General features: G+C 36.3%; 1 protein-coding gene across 1 annotated transcript in view; it reads left to right on the top strand.

Annotated features, from left to right (window-relative positions):
• MIB1 (mindbomb E3 ubiquitin protein ligase 1) overlaps positions 1 to 24,540 on the top strand; it is a 112,887-nt gene that overhangs the window by 11,003 nt on the left and 77,344 nt on the right. The window contains exons 2-6 of the mRNA XM_029922235.1: positions 7,777 to 7,948; positions 9,673 to 9,802; positions 15,635 to 15,739; positions 18,553 to 18,619; positions 20,605 to 20,809. Of these exons, the coding sequence (XP_029778095.1) occupies positions 7,777 to 7,948; positions 9,673 to 9,802; positions 15,635 to 15,739; positions 18,553 to 18,619; positions 20,605 to 20,809 (679 nt within the window). The remainder of the gene's footprint in view (positions 1 to 7,776; positions 7,949 to 9,672; positions 9,803 to 15,634; positions 15,740 to 18,552; positions 18,620 to 20,604; positions 20,810 to 24,540) is intronic.

Genomic DNA, 24,540 nt, shown 5'->3' with positions numbered 1-24,540 from the left:
CAGAGAGAGAGAGTGAGCGAGCAGGCAAGCAGGGGAAGGGGAGAGAGAGAGAGAGAGACAGACAGACTCCAAAGCAGAATCCAAAGCAGGTTCCAGGCTCTGACCTGTCAACCCAGAGCCTGACATGGGGCTCGAACTCAAAAACTGTGAGATCATGACCTGACCTGGAGTTGGATGCTTAACCGACTGAGCCATTGAGGCACCCCATATTTATCTTCTTGATGTTAAATTTGTTCCTAAAAAAGCAAGAAATAAGATGGAAACTTTTTTATACTAAGAAAAGGTCATTATTTGATATTTAAAGGTTTTGCAGGGTTAATGATAATATAGCATAACAGCTTAGAATTGTAATAGCTAACATTACGGTGTTTTTGCTCACCCCCTCCTCGTCTCTTTCCATAAAGTAGTGGAGAATGCTCTAGCTTATTAGGGAAATTAAGGTATTGTTCATTCTATAATTTATCAAGTGAGACGGTTAACTAGGAAGTGGACTAACATTTCATGAGCTCCACTCATGTCAGGCACTATGCTAAGTGTTTTATAAACCTTATCTCATTTAATCCTGATAAAAATGTTTTTAGATAGCCTTTATTTTACTGCTGAGAAAACAGGCTATGAGAAATGAACTAACTTTGCCTAGGATTTTACAAGTAATTAGTTTATGGTGGAGATTCAAATCTGGGTTTGTCAGTCTTATTTATTTTTTTCAGCTTTATACCATTAGTCCTCTTTGAGTCTTAGCTCTTCACCTATAAATTGAAGTTGGACTAGGTCAAGGTACACAGACAGATGTTTTGCTTTTAAAATGAAATAGTGATTTTTCACCAGTTAGAAGGAAAAAAATGGTAAAATTCTTCATTTTGACTTCATTAACTTTCTACCCCTATGCAACAAGTGCTAAAAATAACAAACATACTACTAAAATTGCCAATCGTATGCCTAATTTGATAACTTGTTTCTTTTGATTGGACTGTGTGGGGCATGATTATAATTTTGTTATACAAACTTGTAATACAGTAGAGCAGTACGGAAGCAAAAATAGAGAATAACTCGTCCAGTAGAAAAGGTATGATGAAGGACTTGTAGATTTTGGCGTGAAATGCCTTCAAAGACCTTTTCTTAGTGTGTACCAGAAGTTGGTTGGAAGTAGTGATGTCACTCTACTACATTGTTGAAATTAAAAAATAATCTTCTAAAGTTTTAAAGGATATCTCTTAGAGATTGATTTGAATATTAGAATAGGTTTTGATGAACAGTATTTTGAATCTAGTAGATTAAATGGGGAACATGATGTCCTAGACTGTAATTGTTTAAGTAAGATCAGATGGAGAAAAAACCGTGATGGAGTGAAGAGCTTAAGAGGGCCAAGCTTTGTAATCCCATCCACCTGGGTTTGAATTTGAGCCTGCCACTTAACTAATGTCTGACTTCAGGTAGGTTACTTTTTCTGAGTTTCAATATCTTTATTTATAAATGGGGAGCATATTGCCTACCTTTTGGTATGGTTGGGAAGGTTAAATAAAATGTGTGTAAGGCTCATTAGCTTGATGTGGTAATGAACAGTGGCTAGTATTATTAATAATAACAATCTTATTTTCATTAATTTAGTATTTCTCAAGAGAAAAGAATGTGGAATACATGAACCAGCTGGCAGGTCACAAAGGCCTTGCCCTCATTAGGAATTTTAATTATTGTTGAGACAATTTCTAAACCACTAAGTAGTCTGAAGTTTCAGGGAGAGTAAGGATGCATACTATAGGTAGTTAACCCTCTTTAACCTCTGTAATGTTCTTGTCACATTGATTTGGGGTTAAAGTTGAATGAATCTTTTGATCAGAAACAGGATTTCTTGACTGGTTAAATGACAGCAACAAGGAGTTATCCCACAATAAGTAATTACATTTAAATACTGGTTAATAACTTGTAAATTATTTTTTTATGTTAGGTGAAATCTTTCAATTAGGACACAAGTTTAGGGTACAATTGGGTTAACTAGGTAGTATTTTAGTCTATTAGGATTAAAAAATTTTTTTAATTGTTTTAAAATTTACTACTTAATATATGATATCCAAGTAGATTAATGAGTAATAAATACTTGTGAACCCATCTAGTAAAACATTAGTGATATATTTGAAATGTCCTGCATACTTCTATCCAATTTTCATTCCTTTCCCTCTTCTCTTAAGTAACCATTATCTAGAAATTTGTTATCATTTTCATGGTTTTTTTCCTTAATATTTGTGCTGTGTTTTTATGTAAGCAATATATAGTACTTATTTGCAACATTTTGTATTTTTATATAATTAAAACAAATCAACATTATGGCTGCTGAAGGATTCATTCATGTTGAGTTGTATGACTATTGAACATTGATTTTAGGTATTCCATTGTATACTTAATATATGTTCTTATTCTCTTGTTAATGAATAATTATATTGTTTACTTTTTTCTTTTGCTATTATACAAAATGATCAGTTAGATATTCTTGTTCCCTGTTGAAGTGTTTTGTAGAGTAAATTGTAGTGAGAATTCTAGTTCTCTCAGTCATTTTTTTTCTAACTAGAAATTTAACGTTTTATTTAAATCAGTGCTTTGTGATTTTGAGCGGTTTTCATTGGCTCTCTTAAGAACTGTGGTCATTGATCTTGACTAGCATGTTTTGTTGTTCTCATAAAATTTTCCAACAAAAAGCTGAAGGCTGTGTAAATTCTCTAAGTTTTTGAATTTAGGCGAGCTGCCATTAAAATGTAGAGCAGATGGTCATTTGAGTGTTGGTAGAATGAGTCAAAAGCTATCCTCAGGTGGTTCATTTAACGGTGGCAGATGTCTTCATAAAGCATGGCAAAGGGAAAGAGCTTTAAGTCTCTTGGGTAATATGGTATTCTATAGGAAGGAGAAAAACGACTAATAGGTTTAGTTAGGGAATTAAGTTTTATGAAATGAACATTTTAAGGAATAACATTTGCCAAGGCTAAGGAGGTTTGTACTGGGAGAGAATGGGTTTGGTTGGGAATGAATTGGGTGAAGTAAGGGGAAACAAAAAAGCTGCTGAAGTTAGAGATCAGTAAAATGTTGGTCCTCTGTTTTGTGTTTTCTTTAAATATCAACTTTTGTTCTAAAGTTAATTAATTGTGTTCTCATTAAAAATTCTGTAGTGTGCATTTTGATGGTGGAGTGGGCTGCTTTGTTTACTTTCTCTAGTTCTCAGCCTTAGTCTGTTTCACAGCTGTTCGGTAGCTTTGTTGGCATTTTTGAACTGTGGGAACCAAGAAAGGATTTGGATGTGCTTTTGTGTACATTAATGGTTTTCCTGAAGTATTCTTTAAAGCCATGAATTATAGGGTTTTTTTTTAACCAGTTATCATTGTGTATTTAAATGGCTCCTTTTAAAGAAAGTATCATTGTGCTTTGTGGAAAATGAACTTCGAGATGAAAAATACATCCATAGGAGAAGAGCTAAAAACTGGACTTTTCTTTTTTTGATCAGATGGGAAAGTTGGGAGTCATTTTCCCTATGCCTTTCTTTCATCAGCTCTCATTTGAAGAGCTGTGTAGTTAAGGACCCCTCTAAATGCATAGTGGATACTGATCTGTTCAGTGCATTTTACTTTCTGTGATGACATGGGACACCTATTTTAGACCTGTTCAGAAACTTCACCATTGTGTACGCATGTTGATTATGTTGTTTTGGCCATGGTGCTTTCCTATGGTAAGACAGATTAGACTGTGACTGTGGGCATGTGCCAATGAGGAGTGTAGTCAGATGAAGTGTGTGTCTTCTTTACATAAATCTTAAATAGCTCAGTTAGTATAAGGGCTAAAAGAAATGAAAGCTTCTAAGTAGCAGTTACATATACTATTATTAGAGTAACTATATGAAAGTTGGCTTCTGTAAATATTTGTTATAAATATCATGTTTTTGTTTTTAGTTTTTATTTTAATTATAGGTGACATACATCAGCGTCTCTGATGATATACTCATTAAATGCCCCTACTCACTTAGCTAAAAGAATTAATACACTCTCAGTGTCAAAATTTTGGAAATCCACAAAGGGTAATTCTGCTAGTACATTTTGGAGATTATTTCTCTAGTTTTTCTGTACATGTATATTACATGTATTATGTGATGGTATATTGCAGTTCTTTGCAAACTGCTTTATAAAATAATAATGAGTAGTTTCTCATATCAGTAATATTTCTTCTACCGCACGGCTTTAGTAACTGCATAGATTTTACTTGATAGATTATCATAGTTTACACATAAATAGTCCCTAATTTTGACATAGGTTGTGTTAAATTTTTGTTTATATTTACTAACAACTTAGTATCTTTGGATGTACTTTTTTTTGAGAGAGAGAATTCATGTGTGTGAGCAGGGGAGGCGCAGAGGGAGAGAGAGAGAATCTTAAGCAGGCTCCATGCGTGAATAATTGAGTGTTTCTTATGTAGTCTCTGGGAAATTGAGAATTAAAAATTGTTTTTTTTGTTTGTTTTTTTTTTTGAGAGGGGGAGAGAGAGTGAGAGAAAATGTGAGGGGGGAGGGGAAGAGACAGGGGAAGAGAGAGAGAAATACAGAGAGAGAGAGACACAGTCTTACGCAGGCTCCATGCTCAGCCCAGAGCCTGACACAGAGCTCAATCCCACTATCTGCTGGAATCATGACCTAACCTGAAATCAAGAGTCAGACACTCAGTCAACTGAGCTGCCCAGGCACTTGTAAAAATTCTTTGATTTTTCTGCATAAGTTGCCAAATTTGCTTGGGATATGTGATGATTTTGATCATTAAATTATTAAATAGATAAATAGTACACTTAATAAACCTATATTAAGATTAAATTAAGTACAGTATATAATTCTTTATATTTGCATTTTGCTTTAAAGTCTTTCGAAGTGTTTTTACCTCTAATATCACTTTAGCACCACAAGGACCCTTTCCATGTTGTTTTGGTCTGCTTGGGCTGCTATATAACAAACTACCATAGAGTGGGTGGTTTAACAACAGGAATTTATATCTTGTAGTTCTGGAGGCTGGACAGTGTAAGATCCAGGGGCTGGCTAATTTCGGTACCCTGGTGGGGACTGTCTTTCTGGCTTGCTGCCTTCTGACTGTGTCCTTATACGGTAGAGAGAGGGAGACCTCTTAGCCTCTGTCTCTTCTTTTAAGGACACTAATCTCATTGTGAAGACCCCACTCTCATTACCTCTTTTAAACCTACTTCCCTCCCATAGACCTCATCTCCAAATATCAAGATATTGAGGGTTAGGGCTTCAACACATGAATTTTTTGGGGTAGGGAACGCATTCAGCCTATATAACACCTATGAAAGGAAGTATTTTCTCAATGTATTGATGAGGATATTGATCCCAGGGTAGTTTAATTCTGAACAGTATCTAGCTAGTAAGTTAGAGAACTAGTTTCTTAAATTATATACCCTTGTTTTTACCATTAATGCAACAATTTAAGCCTGCAAGTCAGAAATCCTGTCTTATCTGGTTATTTCCCAGCCTGACTATAATTTATCTCTTTAGACTCTGACAGTATTTCAGATTCCTGCCAAACAAATGAAGCTGCTCCTGATCCATTGAACACACATTGTGCTCCTCAGAAAGTTTCTTCTTTCTTCCTTTTAAAGGATTCACTCATCTACCACTTCTGGGATACTTGTCCTGATTCTTTTTTCATTTTGTTTCTTAGATGAGTTATCTATCAGTGGAGAACTGGACTTGGAGTTTTAAATTAGTATGTGCTTATTTTATTTTATTTTTCACGGTTCTCTCTCTCTCTCTCTCTCTCTCTCTCTCAAGGAGTGCAGTTATAGATTTCAGTTTATTGTACTGTTTGTTTCTAAATTTCTCTTATCTGTTTTTCTTTTGAATGATCTCATTTATACTTTTTCTGCTATTTTTTTACATGATTGGTTTTCTAACTTGTAGCCACCAAGGCCTAAATCTCTTCCAATTCTATTAGCTTTATTCCAACTTAAACTATTATTTTCTCAACTCTTGTGGAAACTTCTTATGATTTGACTCTTTTTCTTTAGTCACTTTAATTTTCCTCCATTCTCTTCTCCATATTACACCAGGAGTGATATTTGAAAGCAGCAGAGGGCTGCCTGCAGTAGCAGTTAAATAGTTACCGAATGAATCAAAAGGTACTGATGTCTGCTGTCTTCCCTGTCCTTGCAGTCAAGCTTTTGCACAGCAGGAGATTGTGGAAGAATTGCACACGAAACATACTTGGTGTTGGGTGTGATGCTCTTTTGTAGTTCGCGAGGCATCCCAGCTTCCTTCTGCTGTTCTTCCTCCCACCCTTTTATTAACTATCTCACTTCAGGCACAGGTTTATCTTCAGGTTTGGCTCTTTCTTTAGACTCTAATTGCCTTGCAGGACTTCCAATTTGAATATAGAAAATGAATTATACAGTCTCCCCCCCTCCCCTTATCAGGAAGCAGAAATAGTGTATTGGTTCTTCTAGAATTTAGTTATAACTTGACAACTTTTGTGCTTTGGTTCTTGGCATCCGTAGCACATTCTTATTTGATTCTTAGAACATCCTTTACCTTTAAAGAGCATAGTGCCTCCTCCAAAGGGAACTGAGGTTCTGAAAATTAAAGTGGCTCCTTTTACTTAGTAATGGAAATTTCTAAACTTACACAAAATAGAGAATTATATAATGAACCTCCTCCTGTTACCCAATTTCAACATGAGTAATCTTGTTTCATCTAAACTCCACATTACTTCCCTGCTTCCCCATTATTTTGAAATAAATTCTATAATTTTATATGTAAATACTTCATTTAAAATGACTTTTTTCAAGGGCACAAAGATAGCTAGTGAAAGCCAGAACTCAAATCTTGGAGAGTGTTTGCATTGTTTGGACAGTACAGCTCTTGCTTGTAGTTTGGTGTTGGACTTGAGCATTCTGTAAAGTATGTGAAGTAAAGTACGTGAAGTAAAGTAGTTCACAGGCCACACATTATTTAAAAAACTTCTAGTTTTAACTTCTCTATCAAGTGATCTAAGTATAACAGAATAGTAAAGGAACATTATCCCCAGTCCTGTTACTCTCAAATGTTAGTTATTTTCATTACTTTATAGTGGTACCTTTCATAGTTCTAATGTCTGTATCATTCATGTGAACATTTTTAGTAGAGACCATATTGCCAAATGCTTATTTCTTTTTTCTAGGGCTTATTACTTCTTGTTCCATAATGAAAACAAACAGCAGACTTAACTGTAGTATGTTGTTTCCTTTTAAACTGGGAAACTTACTTGGTAATTGTTTTCTGAAGTTTATTGTTTGGGGTGGGGAGTTTATCAATCCCTAGGGATAAATGCTCAAGTTAATTGTCTCCATGATATGAGGATAAACTTGTTTCTTCTTTTGGAGTAATTGTTTGCCTGGGGAGTAGGTTGAATTCCTCAAAAGAATCTGAATGTTTGCAATCTGAAACATCTACTTGGTGGTAAATGATTCTTCTTTTTGTCACTAGATTGAGCCCGAGTTTCAGTTTGTGGATGACAGCAAAGAATATGCTACTGAGAAGCGTACTTACTAATGAAGAAAGGAGTGATAGAAAATATTTAGTCTATAATTTGCACTAATTAAAATACTTGAAGTATGTTGTCTTAAAAATATATGTGGTATATTTAAAATATTTTCTACTTTATTGAAAAACTGTAAAATGCTTTGTTCTTATTTTCCCCCAGGGAGCAGTATTCAAGTAAATAATACTTGCAATTAATGTAACCGTGTATCCATATTTTTTAATAGGCATCAAGCATGATGGAACCATGTGTGATACCTGCCGCCAGCAACCAATCATTGGCATTCGATGGAAATGTGCAGAATGTACAAATTATGATTTGTGCACTGTTTGTTACCATGGAGATAAACATCATTTAAGACATCGCTTTTATAGGATTACTACACCAGGAAGTGAGCGGTAGGGTAAACAGTTTTTTCTTCATTTGCAATTCCTTGTTTGTATTCAATTTTTTATATTATTCAGCCTTAAAAGTAGGATTTAAAAATAATGTCTGACAGCTGGTTTAGTACCAGGAGGTAAGAGATAACCGACTAGATGTGGAGCAGGCCTGCCATATAGTGAGAAAAGAGCTCTGTGAAGATGGAGCTGTACATATTTTTCCAAGATAATCTGGGCTATTCTGTCTCTAGTATGGAGACTTGGCACCCCTCAATATTTGGAAATGCAAGGCAGCCCAAGAGAGGCTGATTATTTTCTTCTCACTGTGCATTCTATTCTCTTAATCGCTACCAAAAGAACACTAGGGCCTATTGATTGATCAACAGGCATTTATTAAGACTTGTGGCAACTACTATCCTTGTGTGAATTTGAAGAAAACTAAGACACAGTATTCTTAAGGAGTTCATAAGCTAAGGGGTTATTTGACTAACATGATTATCACGTGGTGTTTTGGACTGTATATAGAGATTATTAGTATTAAGTGTCTTAGCAAAGGGAGAAAGGAATATCATGAAGTGGTACAGAATTTCAGATGATTGAGTCTTCTTACGTAGATGTGGAGAGTGTATAGGATCAAGAATCTAGCAAGTCATAGGGAGGCAGCAGGAGTAGTAGAAAAATGGATTTGGGTATTAGCCTGTCCCAGTTTAAATCCTGAGCCTGCTATTTATTAACTGAGTAGTTTTGAACAAGTTGTTTATTTTTGTCTTTTGCTTATAATTTTTAAAGTTAGAGTACAACAAAGACATTCTAAAAATAAGTAGAAGAATTAGATAAAAGTAGAAAAACAAAAGGGAAACCTCAAACCTTTTTGATTTTATGAATGAGAAGGATATAGAAGAATAAGGTATAGATGCCGTTGGAGAACCAAGCTGGTCTAGATTGTTGAGTGTGGAATTTTTTCAACGTCTGTAGTCTGCTGTAAGGATTCAATACTTCGGGGACAAGTTAGTGTTAGGTCAAATCCAGGCCACAGATATATTTTACTTGGTCGATACTGTACTCTAAATCTTTGAATACACACGCAGGCACGCACACAAACTTCTAAGGACTGTCAGCACTTGGCCTACATTTGTTAATGGCAACAGTTGGCTGAAGCAGAGGACCACCTGCACCCTTTAGACAAATCATGGTCTTGAGTTCATCAAAGTCCCTACCACTCCCTATTGTCTTCCTGAGCCTGGGGTCAAGTGCCACTTAGCATTTGTCATTGTTGAGGTGTTTGTTGTCTTTCTTTGGCCTTAATTTAGGTTACTTTCCTGACAGTTTTAGGGATTTGAGGTTGCCACTTTTTAAGTGATGAAGGAAATTGTGATACTTTGAAGTGGTTAGACTGGATTCATATATTGATTCCATTATTATTTACCTTTTGTGACCTTGGGTAAATCACTTCCTCATTTGTGAAATGGATAAACTAATAATACCTTTCTCTTAAGGAGTGTAACAGACTTTTACATTTATGGTAAAAGCTCAGTGAATATTAGATATTATTATTATTCTAACTACTGTCATCATTATAACCTGTGGAATGTAAAGGTATTTATGTATCATGCTATCAAAGAATTAACTAGAACTAAGAAAAATCTTTAAAATTTTTAAGTAACCCTTTTTATAATTTTATTTTTAAGAATAAATTGCCATTAACCTATTTTTATATAACTTAAAAATTATTTTATTTTTAGGGTTCTGTTAGAGTCTCGTAGAAAATCTAAGAAGATTACAGCTAGAGGGATCTTTGCAGGTGCCAGAGTGGTACGAGGGGTGGACTGGCAGTGGGAAGACCAGGATGGAGGAAATGGACGTAGGGGAAAGGTGAAATTTTTTTAATTAATTCATTATGTTATTCTAGAATATTGTCTGTTCAGAAGATTTTTTATGATTATAATTGAATTTCTTGGCCCATTTTTTTCCTATGTCAGTAACAGTTTTTTAAATCTTCATTTCTTTTTTTCCCCGGAAGAAAAAAGATAGTTCCTGCTTTGTTATAAATATTGACATTCATGGTGAAGGTTGTTGGGTAGATTTTATCTTTCCACTTTTAGGCTTCATCTTGCCATTTTGTTGCTCAGAATGCTTTTCTGAGCATCCTGTTTGGACCAGTCCTCCTTAAGCAGTATGTCATGCTCTTGACTTTCTTGTTACTAACATTTCATTTGAATTTACTTGTTTTATATTTCATCCTCTTGAAGGCCTGTTTCTAGGCAGCTACTTTTGTTATCCAATCTACTTAATTCTGTTACCCTTCTCAGGTAATTATCCAGGAATCAATTACAGCAGTTACTCTGAATGGAATAGCCTGTATAGTCTGTTTAGTTGGGGTGGGACCAAGGATACTGGGATAAGTGGGTTGTTGGTTTTATTTATTTTGTATTTGATGTTGCTTTTGCTGATTATTCATTCATTGATTCAGTCAACTAATCTTGAATGTGTATATTTTGTGTTACGCTAGATGCTAGATGTACTAAAATGAGTAAGTAACATTTCACGTTTGAGACTTAGATGTCAGTCATTATCAGTTCATTACACTGTTAACTTCTTGAAAAAATTGTTTTTAGCATTGATGAATGATGATTTTAAAGTCTGTTATCGGGGCACCTGGGTGGCTCAGTTTGTTGAGCATCAGAACTCTTGATTTTGATCAAGAGTCATGATTTCACAGTTTGTGGGCTTGAGCTTGGCCTCAAGCTCTGCAATGACAATGTGGATCCTGCTTGAGATTCTCTGCCCCTCCTTTGCTCATGTGTGTGTGTTGGGTGGGGACACTCTCTCTCTCTTTCTCAAAATAAATAAATAACTTAAAAAAAAAGTCATGGTCATCTGAGAACTTTTCTTTAAAAATTTTTCTTTTAACGTTTAGTTTTGAGAGAGAGAGAGAGAGAGAGAGAGAGAGACACAGCATCTGAAGCAGACTCCAGGCTCTGAGCTGTCAGCACAGAGCCCAACGCAGGGCTCTAACCCAAGTACTGTGAGATCATGACGTGAGCAACCCAGGTGCCCCCCCAGAATTGCCACTTTTAAATTGAAGCCCCCAGGAGAATATAGACTTAATAGTTTGTGGCTAACTTGCCTTGCTTCCCCGGAAGTTGATGAGGGTCCTGGGGTAGTCAGTGGGCAGTGTTCTGGGAAACAGGTCTTCACATAGGACTTCAAGCAGGGCAGATATATGGCCGATGTGGTGGGCCTTGGGCAGGAATACAGTTAGAGGAGATGGGTTACTATGTATTTTTTGCTTCTAAGCTCACATGATCTACTTCAAAGTTTTAGGAGTAGGTCAAAGCAGAACATTCTGTGGTGTGAGATGACTCCAGTGATCCAGGTGTCAGGGAGTGGGGGTAGTGGGAAGAGTGGAACTTCATTATTGCTTAGTCCAAACGAGCCAAGTGCAGTTGAGAATTTGAGTCAGGCTCACTTGGGCAGTGTGTCCGCAGGTCAGTAAAATGTTACAGTGGCATTGGGGTGATAGGAACCTTCAGCACATCTGGACTGTGAATCATATGGCTGCAGTTTGGACAGATCACCCTTGATGCATGGTGTCCAGCAGTTATCCTGGAAGCTACCTTTGATGGATGCCTTTGCCTCTTTCCTGACTGGGTCTCATACTCTCTGTATCGTATTATAGCATCTTATTCCCTCACTCTTTTGGTAGAGTACACTGCTAATAATTTCTTTTTAAAGAGTGCATGAGAAGTACATTTTTAATATTTTCATTCTAACTTTATATTCTTCCTCACAATTATATGGTCTTAGGATTGGAAATTATTTTTTCATCAGCTTTTGAAGGCAGTTGCAGTCATTGAAGTCTGAGGCCCTATCATAAATGGCACTTTTTGGGTTTCTGTTATTTTAGCATTTTTGGGGGGGATGAAAAATGGGGACATTTTGAAGCTTTGAGTCATCAGTATTACAGTTTTGGTTTGTTATGACTTAATACATGCTGTATTTTAAGAACAAAATGAGGAAAAATAAATGAAACCGTCTTGTACATGTGAGTAAGGGAACTTAATATAATAAGTGTTTAAGCACATGTTTGAGATCAAATGTAATTTTTATTGCCTTTTATTTTTGCCTGTTTGTGTATATGAAGAAAGTTTTTCAAGTCCTCATTTTCCTTTCAGTTCGACTGCTTTATCCCAAACCCCTGGCTAACCCACATGGATAGTATGTAGTGTCCTCTTTTCTTATCTTTTTTGTTTCCCCCATGTGTGAGGTTCAGATTCCCGCTCCACTGGCATTATTACATTTGCTCAACTAAATGGCCAGCTTGAGCTATATTAAGGTACCAGCCCAGGCTAAGTTGGCAGTACTGACAAAATCTTTGGCCTACCACATGCCAGCATGTCCCTTGATTTGCCTGGTAGTAACAGAGTTCACACATGAAAATAAACCCGTCAAGTGTAGGCTTTGTCATACATGATGCAAAGACATCATGGAATTGTGTAGTGTATTCTTAAAGGGCTTTTCAAGTACCACTGATAGGTTAGTATTTTAAGATTATTTTCACTTACAAATGGTTTTGACTATGTGTCAGTTGTATTTTACATAAGTAGGTTAGATATATTTCTTTTATTTTTTATTATTAAAAAGATTTTTTTAAGTTTATCCATTCACCTTGAGAGGGAGAGAGCATGAGTGGGGTAGTGGGGTAGAGAGAGAGGGAGAGAGAAGTCCAGGTAGGCTCTGCACTGTCAGTGCAGAGTGTGATGTGGGGCTCGAACTCACTAAGTGTGAGATCGTGACCTGAGCTGAGATCAAGAGTCAGATGCTTAATCAGCGGAGCCACCCAGGTCCCCAATATTTCTTTTTCTTTTTTAAAAAAAAATTTTTTTTTACAATTTATTTATTTTTGAGAGGCAGAGCATGAATAGGGGAGGGACAGATAAAGAGACACAGAATCTGAAGCAGGCTCCAGGTTCTGAGCTAGCAGTCCGCACGGAGCCTGATGCGGGGCTCGAACCCACAAATCGTGAGATCATGACGTGAGCTGAAGTCGGACGTTCAACCGACTGAGCCACCCAGGCGCCCCTATTTCTTTCTTTTAAAAAAAAACTTATTATGGAGAATTTCAAACATATACTAGAGGAGAAGGAACAACATAATGAATCCCCATGCACCTATCTACCAACTTCAAAAATCGTCATTTTTGAAATGCTATTTATTTGTTGAAGAAATCAGTATTCTATAACTTGTTCTTGTGTTTCTTATGAACTAGTTGTTAGATACAGTGGGTTGATTAGATTCAGATTCAATTTTGTTTTGGCAAGAGAACTTCCTAAGTGGTGCTGTGTACTCTCTGTTGCATCACATCAAGGCATGTAAAGTCTGATTATCTTACTCTTAGTGATGTTAAGATTGATCAATAGAAGCAGGTATTGTCAGTTTGATTCTTTTTTTTTAATTTTTAAATTTTTTAAAAATTTATTTATTTTTGAGAGACAGAGAGAGCGCGAGCAGGGGAGGGTCAGAGGGAGAGGGAGAATCAGAATCTGAAATAGGCTCTAGGCTCTGAGCTAGCTGTCAGCACAGAGCTGGACGTGGGGCTTGACCCCACAAACTGTGAGATCATGACCTGAGCTGAAGTCTGACGCTCAACCAATAGAGCCACCCAGGCGCCCCTGTCAGTTTGATTCTTTATAGAGTTCCTCAGCAAACTTTTATCTAATGGTTTTAGCACACATATGTGTTATTACGAATTGAAATGGTAAAACTAATATAATTAGTAGTGCTTGGGTGGCTCAGTTGGTTAAGCATCTGACTCTTTGATTTCGGCCCAGGTCATGATCTTACGGTTTGTGGGTTTGAACCCCACTTTGGGCTCTGTGCTGACAGCATGGAGTCTCCTTGGGATTCTCTATCTCCTTTTCTTTCTGCCCCTCCTTTGCTCTGCTTTCTCTCTCAAAAATAAACTTAAAAAAATAAAATTAACATAGTTATATTTTTAAGCCTTTCACTTTGTTTCCCCCCTCAATAAGTCAGATCATAGTAACAAATGAAGGAATTTTATTTAGGATTCAGAGTTCAACTAATGAACTTGGTTATATGCCAAGTAATTTAAAATACAAGATGAATTTGATTTAAATAAAATTTGTAGTCTCTGTTTTATAGTCAACTGCTTTTTTGTGCCCCTTATAAAAATACTTATTTGTTATAGCATTGCATTTTTAAAACAATTGAAGTAGTATATTTTAGAATCAGAAAGAATGTTTTACTAAAGATTGCATATTTCACTTTAAAATTTTAAGTATCATTGCTTTATAATGTTATACAGTGGTTAGTTGTGAAACCCTAAAGCAAAGCAACACAGTGATGGACTGTAAATTCAAGGTGGTAGATACCTCTGGGGGGAAGCCAGGAGGATGGGCTTGATGGGAGGCACACAGTGGACTTGAAAAGTACTGGTAATGTTGTTTTTCTTAGGCTGGTATTCGTTTCATTTATTCTTAAAAGTTTACATATATTTTTTATAGTATATATATATATATATATATATATCAAAGATTTTGAATCTTGTAATGAATAATGGATGTAAAATTCACTGTTCTTAAGAGGAAACTTTTAAGAATAAAATGTATTATTTATTACAAAATTAAAAAGAAATGGATTCATACTAACGATTTGAAATATTTCCCAAATGTTTGATTAAACCTTAACATAAAACCTTTTATCTTTACAGAAGCATCATAAAACATGCAGCTTACAAAATGATTTTTTTAGTACAGGGTAAAAAATGAGGAAGGGTTATTATGTATCTTTTCCAAAATAAGATTATGCTTTTTGATTATGCTTTAAAATTATATTTTAAGGTCATGCCTTAAAAATTATATTTAACATCAGCCTAGCAGTCTAAGTAACTGTAAAGGGTGGATGATTATAAGTGGCAGGATGGAGAGAAGTAATGAGTTGCACATGTACAACTCTGCATTCTTAGTTACAGACTGGTTTACCCGGTTTGGTGCTCATTATATATTATTTTTATGATACATTGATTCTTGGCCCCTAAGTGGTAACAGCCCCATTTTTTTGTTTTTGTTTTTCTTAATGTCAAAATTGCTTATGACTCTGTCTGCTGGATGTGAGGCCTAGAGATTGTGCCTGGGTTTCCATTGTAGGCATGGTGTTTTAGTTCAGATGGCTTACTTCTAGGGGCAGCTGAGGGATATAGTGCTGGAGGAGTGACATCAGCTCGTCTTCCTTGAACATTGGCATTGAGCCTTGTGCTTGTTAGCTTTTAGCTGACCAGAGAGCAGGTTTATTTTGAATGATTCTGAGTATCTGTCAAAGATTTTGAATTTTGTAATGAATAATGGATGTAAAATTCACTGTTCTTAAGAGGAAACCTTCAAGAATAAAAATTTAAAGTTTTATATTGAATTGTATATTTTCTGATGATCTATTACTGTAATCACTAAGCCTCCCAATTCAGCATTTCTACATGATTTTAGGTATTACTTATAATTCTGGAAAAATGTCTCTAATTATAATGCAGTTATATGTTAGAATTGACATGTTTAACAAAAAAGTATTTTTCATGATTCTGTTACAGAGGGCAATAGCTGAAATGATATTTAAGATTTTAAATGTAATTAACTGAACTAACTTCTCCCCTTCCCTTTTAAAAACAACTCTTTTCTGCAACAATCCCCTCAGGTCACGGAGATCCAGGACTGGAGCGCATCAAGCCCGCACAGTGCAGCGTATGTTCTCTGGGATAATGGTGCTAAGAACCTGTACAGAGTTGGCTTTGAGGGCATGGTGAGTAGGAAGAATCACAAAAGACAAGAATATGGGATAGATGAAGGAAGGGAAATAAAAATAGCCCTTATTGTATTTTTTTGGTCATATGCTTTTGTCAGAATACAGCTGACTGAATCATGAATATGCAACAGGAGAAAAATCTGTAAAGTGAGGATTTAATAAAACTTTACACTTGCTTAAACTATTTAATAGTAAATAGGCCCAAATGGCCATCGATTAATGAATGGATAAAGATGTGGTGTGTACACACAGGTATATACACAATGGAATATTACTCAGCCATCAGAAAAGAATAAAATCTTGCCATTTGCAACAAAGTGGATGCAGCTAGAATGTTTAGTGCTAAGTGAAACAAGTCAGTGAGAGAAAGATACTATATGATTTAACTCATGGAATTTAAATGAAACAGAGGAGCATACGTGGGGAGTGGGAAGTGGAAAGAGAAAAGAGGGAAACACCATGAGACTAACAATAGAGAACAAAGTGAGGGTTGATAGAGGGCGGTGAGTGGGGGCATGAGATAAATGGGTGATGGGCATTAAGGAGGACACTTGTGATGAGCACTGGGTATTGTATGGAAATGATGAATCACTGAATTCTACTCCTGAAACCAATTTTGTACTGTTTGTTAACTAAAATTTAAATAAATAAACAACAACCAGTAAATATGATTTTGCCCTCAGTTAATATTTGGGTAACTTACTATATAATAATTGTGTAGAGCTGATCCCTAATGAATCCAAGTTAGGGGCTTATTTATTAAAATCAATCTCAGAAAAATTTAGAATCATTTGTAAGGCTGCTCCTTGGCATGGACACAGAGTTTAGTACTATAATGAGGTTTTTATGGGGTGTTTGTATTCTGGCTCTAGTAGCTAATAAAAGTATAAATTACAGTAGATGTCAAAGTTCTTTTTAAAGAGATTTTCCCCCCTCTATTTTAATTAATTAAAAAAAATTTGTATTCTAGTTATTGTTAAGTAGGCTTCATGCCCAGTGTGGGGCCTAATTCAGGGCATGAACTCAAGACTTTGAGGTCAAGACGTGAGCTGAAATCAAGTCGGACACTTAACCGAGTGAACCACCCAGGTGCCCTTCCTTTTTTAAAGAGTTTTGTTGGTATTTGAAAATGATTGACTTAGAAGCACTTTAAATTACTTAAGTGCTTAGGAGAGTAATAGTGGTTTATTCAATGGATTGCCTATATTTCTATATTTCCTGGAAAACTGTTCAAATGTTGACCTCAGCTATTTAATTTATGAAGTACAACTAAATATATTAATGCCAAAATATTAATGCCTTTCATATCTTTTCCATCTTGAATACATTCCTCCTGAAAGAATTCTTTAAATTGGATTTTTTCCCAATTCTTGTATGCTCCTTGGTAGGAGGGGAAAAATATCCCACTGTCTCTTCACCTTTAATTTATTCCATATATATATAAAAGCTGGCAATGTGACTCTAAACAAATACTTCAATTTACCAATTTTAATACTTGCATATTGTATTAGTTATCAGTTTTTCATTAGCATTAGTATTATTGGTATTTTTATGTCTTCCCCTGTTTTTAAATTGTGGATTTTTGGGGAATTCTGACTGATTTTTTAACTTGCTTTAGATGAAGCCTTACAAGTTTTATGTGCAAAAGTATTTAATGAGTAGTGTATATGTAGATCCATTCCTTTTGATGGCTGAGTAGTTGAGTGGTAGTCCTGTGTGTGGTTATGCCATTATTTGTAAAGGTTGTTGATGGTGCCTCCATTTTTTAAAATTGTTGTGAGCTTTTTTTTTTAAACTGTTATAACCATTGTTTCAGTAAGCATCCGTATACATATATCTTTGTACATTTATGGGTATATTTCTTTAGGATAGATTCTTAGAAGTGGAATTGGTGGGTTAAAGTATCGCATTAAAATAATTTGGCCTGTGTCGCTTTGGCTGAGAATAAGCTAAATGTGATGCTCTCGTGGGAAAGGAGGTTGTCTAAAAGAGAGTTTGTGTGTGTGTGTGTGTGTGTGTGTGTGTGTGTGTGTGTGTGTGAGAGAGAGAGAGAGAGAGAGAGAGAGAGAGAGAGAGAGAGTGTTACTATTAGGTAGTTGTTAATAAATCTAATTTTTTTTAGTAACTTCCAAAGTTTCTCTTCTAAGTTCATGTTTTCTGTACTTTTGATTATAACACAACTGCCTCCCCATTTAGATATTTAAATAATAGTATGTTTTCTGATAAAAACTAAGTGGGAAGGAACTTGAGTTAGTGAAGTTATGAAGTAAGGGCTCAAACTTATGTAAATTGGAAAATTACCTGGCCAGGAATCCAAAGACTGGATTTGGTCCTATCCTTTTTTTTTTTCCTGGGTGTTTGGTTTTCGATAATTTTCTTTATTAAATCAGTTAATCTTTATTAAATCAGTTAATACCTGGCTTGTATATGTCACAAAATTGGTTGTAAAGAGCAAATGAATTGAATTCTTTTTTGTAAAAGTATTTTTAAGATGGAATTGTGTTAGTTACATTTTAAATGCTAGGTGTTTGTTGAAGTCTTGACAATATTTTAATGGTAAAGATCTAGGCATTTTAACTTTGAACTTTTAAGGAAAGCTAAAAGTAAATAAAGTATGATCTGTCTGGAGATCAGGCTTTTAATTTTTAATGAGGACTTTTGAAAGTAGTGTTTAGTGTTACTGTTAACCAAGAGCTACTCTTAACTTTTGCTGAGGATATGTTCTGAATGAACATTTTTGCCTATTTTAGGTACTGAGCTATACTTGAAGTTCTCAAGCATGATTTTTCTGGTTTTTTTCTTCTTCTTAGTCTGATCTCAAGTGTGTCCAGGATGCCAAAGGAGGTTCTTTCTACAGAGATCACTGCCCTGTGCTAGGTGAGTCAGCAGACTAGAGAAAATTACTAACTAGTGGGTCAGGGTTCGTGGAATCAGAAAATCTTTAAATGGGACTTTTAGAAAAAAGTTATTTAAGGAGATACTTTTTGAGTTTTATTTTTTTTAAAGCATATGTTCTTTTTTATTAACTTATTTAGACTGAAAAAATTGTTATGTCTTGAAAATTGGTATACCATTTATATGTCATATTAGAAACTTTGTCTTTTAGTTATAAACATTGTTGAGAAATTTTGTGTTAGATATCAGTATGTCTTACATATTGAGAATAGAATCTGACAATTTAATGCATATAAATTCCTTAGAAGTTTTATAAAATTGCCTTTTTAAAAAAAAGTTTTATTTATTTGAGAGTGGGATGGGGCAGAGAGAGAGAGAGAGAGAGAGAGAGAGAGAGAGAGAGAGAGAGATCCCAAGCAGGCTCCAAGCTGTCAGCATGGAACCAGACTTGGGCCTCTAATCCACGAACCAAGAGATCATGACCTGAGCTGAAACTAAGAGTCTGATGCTCAGCTGACTAAGCCATCCAGGTCCCCCTAAAATTGCCTTCTTAGTACAAAAATAGTTTGAAGATTAAGGTTATATAATAAATATAATTTTTCATGTGTCATTAAAATAAAGGATAAGAAAAGTAAAACTGTCTTCATATTATAGATTCTATATTGTTGCCACAATAAACATAATGCCACATTCTTCTGATTAAGGCTTTAGGCTGTGAATGCTTGCCTTTTAAAAGTCATTTGATTTCCTTTCTGGCCAAAAAATGCTTTTTTTTTGCAGCATACCCTAATTTTTTTTGTTTTTAAGGAATGTAGAAGAAATATTTTTGACGAGATCATTCCTTTTTCATGTTTCAGAAACTTTTGTATCTTGCTTTCATAAGAGAAGTGTAGAACCAACATATTTTTTGGATTCCTCATCATAGTGTTTCATTTATTCATTTTATTTATTTATTTTTAATTTTTTTAATGTTTATTTTTGAGATAGAGTGTGGGTGAGGGAGGGGCAGAGAGAGGGGGAGACACACAATCTGAATCAGGCTCCAGGCTCTGAGTTGTTAGCACAGAGCCTGACGCGGGGCTCAAAACCATGAGCTGCGAGAACATGATCTAAGCCAAAGTCGGACGTTTGACTGACTGAGCCACCTTGGCGTCCCCATCCTAGTGTTTTATGGTCATGAATCCTTTATCTCAGAACTAGGTTTTTTTTTTTTTTTTTAAATTTTAAAATTTATTTATTTTGAGAGAGAGTGAGCAAGCAGGGGAGGGGCAGAGAGAGGGAGAGAGAATCCCAAGCAGGCACCACACTCTCAGTACGTAGAGCCCAGTGTGGTGTGGGAATCCTGAATCTGTGAGGTCATGATTTGAACCGAAATCAGGAGTCGGACTCTTAACTGACTGAGCGAGCCACCAGGGCATCCCTATCCCAGAACTAGCTTTGAGTATAATATAGGGAATGGGCTTTTAAATATTTAAAGATGCTCTTTAGGAGAAAAAATCAAAAAGGTCATTTGTTAAAAAATAGTATGAAGCACTTAAGAGAAGAAAATAATTTTAAGGTTCTCTTTCATATTCTCTATCTAGTTATGGTGGCTGTAGTTAGTTATTGAACCTCAATAACTGTCTAATTGTAGTTATTGCAGGGATAGTCAACAAGTCAACCAGGCAGAAAAGTGAAGGTTTTAGAACCCAGAACCTTATACTTTGATATAGGGTTATTTTTCAGTTGTTGTTATAAATCATCACATTATTTCAATTTGTGAGTCTGGTTGGTTTTTTTTTTTCTTCTTATTTTTAAAGCTTTCTAGCTCCAGAATCTGATACTTAGAGTATATTCTCAAAACCTTTTAAGATTAGATGGTAGCTAAAACTAAAATATCTAGAGCTTGTTCTTGTTTAAAAATAATACAATTGCATGCTGTTGCGGTGGTTTTCCCTTCCCTTTGTCAACTCTTTGTGCAATTACAGGTGAGCAGAATGGCAACAGGAATCCTGGTGGATTGCAGATTGGTGACCTGGTGAATATAGATCTTGACCTAGAAATTGTACAGTCTTTGCAGCACGGTCATGGAGGATGGACTGATGGCATGTTTGAGACTTTAACTACAACTGGAACTGTTTGTGGCATTGATGAAGATCATGACATTGTAGTACAGTATCCAAGTGGCAATAGGTTGGTGACCTTTCTCAATATTTAGTAACGGCAAATAAAGTTAGTATATGGAAGAAAGAGCCTTAGAGAAAGCAAATAATGTGCTATAATCAAAGACTCCTTTAAGTTTGCTCTTAGATAATATATAAAAATCTAGAATGTGTTGGTAAAGTGGAGCGGAACAAATGATAAATGTGTGTGTGGTATGTGAATTTATATGAATATATTTATAATACAATGCTCTGTGCACTTTTTTTTTCTGGAGGAGGAGAATACATTGTATTGGTATTAGGTCAAATACAGCTAAAAAGTTAATGTTCATAATGGACCATATCAGTTTGCCCTGAATGAGAATAAAACTAGAACTCTGGCCCATATCTGCAGAGTCATCTCTTGGTAACATAGCTTTGTCTTGCCACAGACGCGTGCATACACCAGTTCTTATTAGCAACAGAATTACATGCGTTTCTTCACTCTGTACCTTTGCACATACCACTTCCTCCATACAGAATACCCTTTTCTCCTTTTTTCCCTCTTTGCTTGGATTAACTCCCGCATCCTGTGAATACTGAGCTTATATGTTTTGGGAACCTCCTCTTACTCCACAGTCCTGGTATTTGCACATGCTATTCAACTGTGTAGGTCTCCTAATATATATGCAAATATTTATTTTACATCTAGGTTGCGAGTCTCTTGGGGGCTTTTATTTATTTGCCCTTAGGGGCTAAAGTATATTCAGTTTACTGATATGTTTATAGTATTTTATTTTATTTTATTTTTTAATTTATATTTTATTTTACACAGAGAGAGTGAGAGAGCGAGGGAATATATATGAGCAGGGGAGAGGGCAGAGGGAGAGAGAGAGAGCAGGGGAAGGGCAGAGGAAAAGAGAGAATCCCAAGAACTCCAACGTGGGGCTCCATCCCCTGACCCTGGGTTCATGACCTGAGCTGTAATCAAGAGTGGGATGCTCAACCCACCCACTGAGTTACCCAGGTGCCCCCGTTTATAGTATTTTAATGTTTTGTTTTTTTACTTTTGATACAGAGAGACAGAGCATGAGCGGGGTGGGCAGAGAGAGAAGGAGACACAGAACCAGAAGCAGGCCCCAGGCTCTGAGCTAGCTGTCAGCACAGAGCCTGATGCGGGGCTTGAACCCATGCATTTGAGATTTGACCTGACGCGATGCTGGATGCTTAACTGACTGAGCCACCCACACGCCCCCCATTTATAGTATTTTGAAGAAAAATCACTAGTCAAATTGAATAATTGTCAAAGCTTTATTACTGATATATACATAATGAAATGAACTTGTTGAGGTTCTTTAGGGAAGGGGTTGTATATAGAACAAGGAAAATTAACATTAAGTTTTTTACCAGTGTAGAGAATTGGCTCCAGTTGTGTTTAAATCTTAAGGATACATGTGATCATACCAGGAGATACGGAAATAGCATTTGAGAAACTCCAACTCCATTTCATGGTAAAAACACTAAATAAAGTAGTTACAGAACGGAACTTCTTCAACATGGTAAAGGGCATCTATGAAAACCCACAGCCTGGGGTACCAGGGTGGCTCAGTCAGTTAAGTATACAACTTGATTTTGGCTCAGGTCATGATCTTGTGGTTGGTGAGTTCAAGCTCTGCATTGGGCTCTACACCGACAGTGCAGAACCTGCTTAAGATTCTGTCTCCCTCTCTCTCTGCCCCTTACGTCTGTGCTCTTTCCTTTCTTTCTGCCCCTTCCCTGCACACTCATGCACCCTCTCTCTCTCCCTCTGGCGCGCGTGCGCACACACACACACACACACACACACACAATGAATAAACTTAGAGAAAAGAAAACCAACAGCTACCCAGTTGGTGAGAAACTGAATGGCTTTTCCCCTAAGATCAGGAACAAAATAGAAATGTCTGCCCATTCCACTTTTATTCAACATTATTCTAGAAGGTCTAGTTAGAGCAAATTAGGCAAGAAAAAGGAATAAAAGGAAGAAATAAGAGAAAAGAAATTAAACCATCTTTGTTCACAGGTTACATGATCTTGTGTATAGAAAAACTTAAGGAATCCGTAGAAAACTATTAGGACTAATGAGGTGAGCAAAGTTGCGGGATACAAGATCAATGTAGAAGAGTCAATTGTATTTTGGTATACTAGCAATGACCAATTTGAAAATGAAATTAAGAAAACAGTTTCATTTATAGTAGCATCACAAAGAACAAAATACCTAAGAATCAGTTTAGCCCAGGGGCACCTGGGTGGCTCAGCCGGTTAAGCGGCTAACTTTGGCTCAGGTCATGATCTCACATGGGGTTTGAGCCCCATGTCGGGCTCTGTGCTGACAGCTCAGAGCCAGGAGCCTGCTTCGGATCCTGTGTCTCCTTCTCTTTCTGCCCCTCCCCCCCTTGTGCTCTGTCTCTCAAAAAAATAAGTAAATGTAAAAAAAAAAAAAAAAGAATCACTTTAGCCCAAGTGTAAAACTTGAGCCTAGCTGGCTCAGTTGGTAGAGCATGCAACCCTTGATCTCGGGATCATGAGTTTGAGCCCCATGTTGGATGTAGAGATTATTTAAAAAAAATAAAGAAGTGCAAGAATTGTACACTGAAAAGTACAAAACATTGTTGAAGAAAATAAATAGAAAGATACCTCATATTTATGGACCAGAAGATATGATATTGTTCAGATTGCATTTTAGTTTCGTAGGATTTCTATAACAAATTACCACAAACTGGGTGGCTTAAACAATGGCACTTTATTCTTTCACAGTTTTGGAAAGCTAGAAGTTCAAAGTCAAGGTGTTAGGGGGATTGGTTCCTTGCGGAGGCTCTGAGGATGAATCTAAAATCTGTTCTATGTTTCTCTTAACTTCTGGTGATTGTTGGCTTGTAGATTCATTATTCATTTCTCTGCCTCTGTCTTAACATGGCCTACTTCTCTGTGAGTCTGTGTGTCCCTGTGTCTTCATGTGACCTCCTTTTTTGGGGGGGGGGGTGTTCACATTTTATTATTAAATGCATTCAGATCAACCATTTGAGACTGAGAGCCATATAATCAGTCCCCCAGCCCACTAATTTGTTTTGGTCAAGCTAATATTTGCAGCTTAACTGTCCATGAGGAAAGAACCCTGAGGAAACCTAGAAGTAAGTTAATTGAGCTCAAGGGAATCTAAAATCTTCTATGGAGAAAATAACCAAAGTTGATTTCACATGACCTTTTTTATTTAAAAAAATTTTTTTTAAATGTCTTTATTTTTGAGAGAGACAGAGCGTGAATGGGGTGCAGGGTGGGGAGCAGAGAGAGAGGGAGACACAGAATTCAAAGCAGGCTCCAGGTTCTGAATTGTCAGCACAGAGCCCGATGTGGGGCTTGAACCCATTAACTGTGAGAGCATGACCTGAACTAAAGCCAGATACTCAACCAACTGAGCTACCAGGCACCTGCACATGACCTTTTTATAAGGACACTAATCATTCATTGTAACTTGATTAAATCTGCAAAGACCCTTTTTCTTTTTTTTTTGTTTTAATATTTTATTGTCAAATTGTTTTCCATATAACACCCAGTGCTCTTCCCCTCAAGTGCCCTCCACCATCACCACCACCTCTCTTCCCCCCTCCCCCCTCCCCCCCAACCCTCAGTTCATTCTCAGCATTCAATAGTCTCTCAAGTTCTGCATCCCTCTCTCTCCCCAACTCTCTCTCCCTCCTCCGTTCCCCCTGGTTCTCCATTAGGTCTCTCTTGTTTTCCTGCTAG

This window comes from Suricata suricatta, chromosome 14 (genome assembly GCF_006229205.1).
Source record: "Suricata suricatta isolate VVHF042 chromosome 14, meerkat_22Aug2017_6uvM2_HiC, whole genome shotgun sequence".
NCBI classification, from domain to species: domain Eukaryota; kingdom Metazoa; phylum Chordata; class Mammalia; order Carnivora; family Herpestidae; genus Suricata; species Suricata suricatta.
The sequence above is the reverse complement of the archived record's forward strand: the minus strand, read 5'-3'. Positions and strand labels throughout refer to the sequence as shown.